We start from the raw sequence: 7,605 nt of genomic DNA on the forward strand, positions 1-7,605 counted from the left end.
ATTGCTGTACCTCAGTGATCCCTTTGGAACTGATGTATTCAACATGCTATCACCATGGGTTACCAACTCTTGCCAGCCTAGTTCGCTTGGAGGGTAGCGCGTCTGCCTTGTATTAAGCGCTAGGTCGCGAGTTCGATTCTCGCCCTGTGCGGATTTTATCCTAACAGATAAGGTTCGGTCTCGGAACGGCTGGCTTTCTCCTGTCCTATCCTACTTTTCTCTTCGCTTTCGGGACGATATTTATAACACCTTGGCAGTTCCAGTTCCCTCTATCAAACCTCGTAAAAAAAGTAAAAAATACCAACCTTTTTTTTCTCCTATTTTGAGGTAAGAAATGTAGCGCTGTAGCGGACTTCAAAAGTGAAGCCACAAGTCAATCGATAGCAGCGCTCACGAGTGAGGTGGCACAAACTGAAACTACTATTCTGATAATAAGTAACGCGGGAAATTCAAATTTCAAAATAGAAACACATTTGAAAAAAAGTTTGCGGCAAGTGCAGAATAAATGCAAAAGTTCATTTTCTGCATTAAATTTTGCACCTTTTCCGATTCAGCCATCACTGTTATCACCTTATCAGTAATCAACACTACAGAAGGTCCAAAAGGTAGTTCTTCACATAATTTTGGTTCTTCAAAAATTTCCTTGTCTACCTTTTCATTCAAACAGACTGTAGTAGCTGGTAGCTGTCAAGCTTTTGAGTTTTTATCAGACCTGAACACTCTGGGTATTGTTTATTGGAAAACTGTTCTGTTAAAAGGTAAGTTTGTTTATCTACTCTTTTCTAGGCCAATAAAAAGTTAGTGATCAGTCGCTTTTCCACAGTGAATCTTGAATGGACTCAAAACTTTTGCATTATGATCTTTCATCACAGTATCTCTGGTTATTGGTTGGGTATATTGGTTAATTCGAAATACTGTGGTACCCACACTTATATGATTCTCTCCTTTAGTTTCACATTTCAGATCACAGCTCTGAACTCTTTCCATCATGAGTTTAGTAGCAAACCTCTTCAAGCACATTCTGAGAAACCATCCTAGCACATCAATTCGAGGAAACAGCAAATTAAACCTAAATTCCAAATGCATTTGCCGGTCAATTTCAAATGAGTCAAATGCCAAAGATGAAAATCCACCTGAAAAGTGTGAGGTGTTGACAGCCAAAGAACTATTAGAGAATTCAACAACATATGTCGGAGAAACTGTGGAAACAGAGGAAGATGTTTGGGCGAGCAAACCATATCCAAAACATTATGACCCCCGCCAGTCACAGGCACAACATTCTCTCCGCCCTAAAACAGACCCGAGGGATACATCTATTATTATGTTCCCTGGGCAAGGTAATATTTTTCTATAAAGAGAGAAGAAGAAAAAAACTTAGAAAGTGCTCTTAAAAATATGGTATCCTCTAAAACAGAAACTATCTTCTAAAACAGAAACTTTTTGATTGGGAATTGAAAGGCTAATAAAAATTAACCCCAATTTTTTTAGTTTTTTTTTAACTTTAAATTTTCTAAAAAAAATTTTTTTTTTTTTTTTTTTTTTTACCAAGTATCCATATCCAGAATAGAAAAACTAAATGACTGATATTATGTGGATCTAATTTTGAATTATTTATTTTCCTCAGGTACCCAGTTTGTAGGCATGGGTGGTGATCTAATCAAAACTCTCCCCATGGCCAAGGATCTGTTTGAAGAAGCAAGTGCAATATTGAAATTTGATCTCCTCAAGCTATGTTTAGAAGGGCCTGCTTCTGAATTGAACAAAACCATCCATGCTCAGGCTGCAGTGTTTGTGTGTTCCATTGGAGCTCTGGAAAAGCTACGTGAGGAGAGACCAGCTGCCATTGAAAACTGTGTGGCCACCTTGGGATTCAGTTTGGGAGAAATTACAGCACTCACATTTTCCGGAGTTTTTGATTATGAAACTGGTAAGTCAGAATAATTAATTAGTAATGATTTTAAAAAGAAAAAAAAGTTCAAAGTTTATCTTTCTAAAATTTTGGAAGAGGAGAAAATTAGGAGAAGTGAATATGCCCTTGAATGTGATTTAATGACAAAATTATGTGTTCAACTGTTCACACATATGTATTGTGAAGTTGTGAAGAATTTACCCTTTACATTTTTTGTTTCTTTTTTCCAGCTCTTGAACTGATCAAGATCCGGTCGCAAGCCATGCAGCTTGCCTGTGAGATAGCACCAGGTGGTATGGCCTCCGTTATGTACGGACCAGACTCACAACTCAACCTGGCTATGAAGAGAGCTAAGGAATGGTGTGTCGATAGAGGCATACCGGAACCCGAGCTCTCTTCGATTTCGGGACGATAAGACCATAGCAGTTAAAGTTCCCTCTGTCAAACCTCTTAAAAAAAAAAAAAAATCTGATCGTGTTGTGCTATTCTATTGTGCATTCTGCACTGCTTCTGCAATCTGCAGTTATCTGCATGTGGGAGATTAGTGGATTAGTCTGATAGTTTGATTTAGCTCTAGATAAGAGAGAGGATTATTATCTGCTTACTGGTAAATACCTGCCAAACTTCTTTAAGATCTATGAATTTTACTACAGGTAAGTTTTATTGGGTACTTGTGGAGAAGTCATGTCTGTGGAATATTGCTATGAAAGGAACTGGAACAAACAAGCAGTGACCAGTGTTATTATAATGTTAGGTTAAACGCAAAAAGAAGTTTTCACAATAGATCAGTTGCGCTTACTTGGGTGATGTTTCAAAGTCATAGAGCTGGAAAAATGACCAACGGAATTTTTCTTTTTCTTCTACGACTTCTAGATACCGAGATATATCGATTTAGAAAATACAGGTAAATCGTGAAGTTTGACGTCACAGCATACGCTCCCGTAGGCGATGACGTCATAATTCATGACTCCCGCTTCGTTTGTTTGTGCGCACATATGCTCCCGTAGGCGATGACGTCATAATTCATGACTCCCGCTTCGTTTGTTTGTGCGCAAGCGTTTCTGCGCATTTTGACGTTAAGTCTGACGTCACAACTCTTTGAACTTTGTCATTGGAACAGCAATTAAAAATTGAATTTTCGACCTTTTAAAGTTACTTTTTTGGAGTTTTGACCTCAGATTTGAATTTTTCACAACTTTTTACGTAGGAATCGACCTTTTATTAATAATATTTTCCCAATTGCAACTGCTCCATTAGAGCAGTGATTAGTGTTATTATAGGGTTAGGTTAAATACAAAAAGGAGCTTTCTTTTCCACAGACGTGACTTCTGCATAATTACCGTTTATTGGAATAAACAGACTTTGCCCTTCCTTGGAACCTTTCATGATAAGAGGTAACTCAAAAGACTATGTAGGTGCTAGTTGAAGGCTGGATCTGGTGTATAAGCAATAGGGAAAAGGACGGCTCTTGTTGGTACTTATTTGGGGCTGTTTTTATTCTTACAGATCCTAATACTCCATTGTTGATGTCAAGATGCAGCTCAACAAAATAAGAAACCTGCTTACTAGAAGTACCGAAAGTGTTTGTCTGAAATGTTCAAGCCGACACTTTCAGAATGGATTTAGTCCCAAACTTGAAATTAAATGTCTTGACCATCTAGTTGCAGCACTTACAAACAATGCTATCTACTTTGACAAGCCGTAAGTATCCATAGTTTTTTTTTTTTTTTTTTTTAATGAGATTTTAAACAATTTCGTTCATTTTTTAAGCATGGACTTTAGCTATGGAGACCCATTACAGCTATAGTTATAGTTTTACAGAGCATTGGATACAATTTTACAGCCTCTTTGGATTAAAATCTATTTACACATGGATTTTTGTCATTATTTTTTATTCATCTTTTTATTCACAGACATACTTGTTCTGAACAAACCATATGGACTAAAAAGGCAACATGTCCTGTCAAAGAGTCCAAGCTTTATCAAATTGAATCCTGCAGCAGCCAGCTTAGATGAATACTCATTGAAAGATGCAATACCAGCCCTGTGTGAAATATACCACACACCCCAGCTTACCATTGTGAAATGTCCTGATAGGTAGGTATAACATTATTTTTTTCTTTTTATACAAGGTGATTATAAAGTGTTTCCCAAAGTCTCTCAAACTTGAAATATCACAAAATGCCAAGCCCTTTCTCTCTCTCTCTCTCTCTCTCTTTTTTTTTTTTTTTTTTTTTTTTTCTCTCTCTCTCTCTCTCTCTCTCTTTTTTTTTTTTTTTTGTGCAAAATTACAGTTGGGGCCTGCAGCCTCAGTATATCTGCAGCTGAGATGAAATTTAAAATGATTAATGAGCATTCTATTTCTGAGACATCATAATTATCATAGGCTTTAAAAAGCAGAGTACTTACATTGGCAAAAGTTTGAAGTCCATTCAAAAATCAGAGCTGGATGGCTTTTGTCAGATTAAATAGCTGCTATAGTGTTTCACTGAGGGAAGCACAAAAAATCTGATATTCAATAGGTATGAAACGTATTTGTGTTTCAAATTGGTCTCACCAATAATATTTCTCTTGAAATTCAGGCCCAAAAGTGAAACAACAAAATAAGCAATATTGTCTTTCATGATTCTCAGATATATGAGTGGTATTACCGTGCTAGCTTCCAGTGACAAAGTAACAGCCAAGTTTGACAAATGTATCAGACGTGCTCGGTCAGAGTTTCTGTTTCCCAAATACCAAGCCGTGTGTGTTGGTACGCCTAAGGTTAGAGAGAAGAAACATGTCCTTGGCATTGTCATGGAGGAAAGGAAGGACGTGAATATAAAGGATAGGTTCAATGAAAAACGGGTAAGTATCTAAGAATTGTCTTCTAGAAGTAATTAGAAGAATCTATTCATATTTTTGAAATGAAGGGAAAGTAAGTGATACAATTCACAAAGTTTATTTAGCTTAGTTAGCTTAGATTAGAGGGTAGTGCGTCTGCCTTGTAAGTGTTAGCTCACGTGTTTGATTCCCACCTGTGGACGAACTTTATACGAAACAGATTAGGTTTGTTCTCAGAACAGCTAGCTATTGCCTGTCTTATCCTCCTTTTTTCTCTGATTCAGAGGCAATGAGACCTCAGTAGTTACCTGTGCCCTATATCAGCAAAGTATGGAAAAGTATTTACAATTCCATATTTCGATATACTTAATTCGTTCAATTTCAAAATTCTGCTTTTCCATTGGTCATTACACTTGTAAGATACTTTTCCATACTTTGGTGATACAAGGCACTGCAGTTCCCTCTATCAAACGTCTTAAAAATACTGTGATACCCACAAAGTTGTGAAAAAGCTCTGTGCTTTACCACAAAGATTCATGATTTGATTTGATTTTTTTTTTTTAATTGTTTCAGATGGTATTTGTCAATACTTGGAGTAAGAACGAAGTCAAGAGAGCAGATGTGTCACTCTTGAGGTTACATCACAAAGTGCTATCGTCCACATCAGATGAGAGTGCTAGTCTAATAGAAGTGTGTAGTAGTTGGAACCGAGCACATTGTGTCAGAACCTTCCTGGCTGCCAAACTGTTGACTCCTGTGTTAGGTGAATATAATTTTCTTTTCTAACCTAAGTATATAATTCTGAGCTTTCCACATTGGTAGCTTGTGCTCTGTAAAAAGTATCTGATGATCGACTGGCTCGCCGAGCAATCTCCGTAGCCGAGTTTGTGTCATACTAGGTTTGCACGCCGGAGTTCGATTCCCGGCCAGGTCGAATTTTTTTCAGCTCTGTGCTTGGAGTTCAGGGTGCATTCAGCCTCGTGAGGACAATTGAGTAGCTACTTTAATCAAGTAGCGGCATTACCAGAGTAAAAAGAAAAATTATACATACATATCTTAGAAATAGTAGACGAGGCTTTTAGTAATGCTGTGATATCCACAATAATTGTGAAGAATCTCTCAGCTTCACCACAAATAAATCATGACCCTTTTATTCACAATTTTCACCCAAATGCAATTGCTCCATTTGACTTTATTTATTTTACGCATTCCCAGGTGATCACATATTCTCAGCTCGAGTGAAGTACGTGTTTGATAAACCTGTACTTGGAGACCTATGGAATTTCGATCATCACATGCAGGTAATATTCATAAAAGCTTGGAGGGTAGCACGATTTTTTAAGCCCTAGGCTGAGGATTCGATTCCCGGGGCGGATTTTATCCTAAACAGATAAGGTGCGTTCTCGGAACGGCTGGCTTTCTCCTATCCTGTCTTCCTTCGCTCTTCGCTTTTGGACGACAAGACCTTTGCAGTCACAGTTCCCTCTATCAAACCTCTTATCTAATGTACTAATTTAATGTGAAGGTGTGTCCAAACATAGTCGACCGGCCGGCGATCGACGAGGTGAATCTATAGTTTTTACTTTCTTTTTTTTTCAGTACCTCCCGGCCAAACTCAAAGAAAAACTCAAAGTTCGTCGTAAGGGGGAAGAGCTGACGATTCCCGAACATATACACTTGAGTCAGCTGACTTTACCCGGGTATTATCGGGATCAGCAGAACCTGGTGCTGACTTGTCCCATCTCATCTAGTTCAGCATTCCAGTATGCTTTGAATACGCTGGAATTATCCTGTGAGGAGGAGACTGAGAGTGGGAAAGGTTCTGAGAATAGGGGTATTGCTGAAGTTGGTTTTAATATAAATGTCGCTGAAGCTGAGAGTATACGAGATCAAAGTAGTGTTTGAATTGCCAGTCTAGTTAGCTTGGAGCGTAGCGTGTCTGCCTTGTAAGGGCTAGGTCGCGGGTTCGATTCCCGGACTGAGAGTGGAAAGAATGTCCCGAAGCTGAGATGAAGAGTATACAAGATCAAAGTAGTGCTTGAATTGCCAGTCTAGTTAGCTTGGAGCGTAGCGTGTCTGCCTTGTAAGCGCTAGGATGTTCGATTCCCGACCGGGGCGGATTTTATACTAAACAGATAAGGTCCGTTTTCGGAACGGCTGGCTTTCTCCTACCCTGTCTATAGTCTCTCTTCACAGTCTTCGCTTTCGGGACGATAAGGACCTTGGCAGTTACAGTTCCCTCTATCAAACCTCATTGAAAAAAGTTTAAACTTAGCCAGCGGCGATAACACGTTCAATGCTCCGATTCCCAATGGTTCACTGGGACGCAACGTTGAGCATGGTTAGTAGTGTTGGTAACCAGATGGATGACTATCTGGGCCATGGCGTACTGCTGGCTTTTACCGGCCCCTTTCAGACTGGGAGAGGTCGATGTCAGGAGACGGGTAGCTTGTCGTCGAATGGAGGATAAAACCCCCCGTCGCCAGCCTAGTTAGCTTAGTCGGTAGTGCGTCTGCCTTGTAAGCACTAGGCCGCGGGTTCGATTCCCGCCCGGGGCGGATTTTATTCTGATGGGATAATATTCGTTCTCGGAACGGCTGGCTTTCTCCTATCCTGTGTTCCTCCTCTCTTCGATTTCGGGACGATAAGACCATAGCAGTTTCAGTTCCCTCTGTCAAACCTCTTGAAAAAAAAACCGTCATGAGAAGATCTTAGCTGTTAAAAGCGATGTTACACCCTTCAAAACATAAAGTCTGTAACCTGTAACCCATCTTATGTGATACAAGAGACAAAAATAAAAACATCGAGGTAGATTTGTTTATTCTGATACAGTTTTCATTAATATAGTTTTATTTAATAAATACAAATAAGAG

General features: G+C 39.0%; 1 protein-coding gene across 4 annotated transcripts; it reads left to right on the top strand.

Moving 5' to 3' along the window:
• The first annotated feature begins 467 nt into the window (after positions 1–467).
• On the top strand, positions 468–6,851 carry LOC103508675 (mitochondrial mRNA pseudouridine synthase RPUSD3). 4 transcript variants are annotated; one of them, XM_008473248.3, is made up of 7 exons: positions 2,360–2,562; positions 3,416–3,610; positions 3,823–4,006; positions 4,543–4,756; positions 5,306–5,495; positions 5,948–6,033; positions 6,332–6,851. In XM_008473248.3, exons 2-7 carry the CDS (start codon positions 3,589–3,591, stop codon positions 6,635–6,637), a joined length of 1,002 nt encoding a protein of 333 aa, XP_008471470.1. In that variant the 5' UTR covers positions 2,360–2,562; positions 3,416–3,588; the 3' UTR covers positions 6,638–6,851. The 4 variants fall into 4 exon arrangements, 3 of the variants coding, with proteins under 3 accessions (XP_008471470.1, XP_017299357.1, XP_026679023.1); XM_017443868.2 differs by having other exon boundaries at positions 2,364–2,516; XM_026823222.1 differs by lacking the exon at positions 2,360–2,562 and adding an exon at positions 3,193–3,303.
• The last annotated feature ends 754 nt before the right edge of the window (positions 6,852–7,605 follow it).

Source organism: Diaphorina citri, unplaced genomic scaffold (genome assembly GCF_000475195.1).
Source record: "Diaphorina citri unplaced genomic scaffold, Diaci psyllid genome assembly version 1.1 scaffold424, whole genome shotgun sequence".
In the NCBI taxonomy this organism is placed as follows: domain Eukaryota; kingdom Metazoa; phylum Arthropoda; class Insecta; order Hemiptera; family Psyllidae; genus Diaphorina; species Diaphorina citri.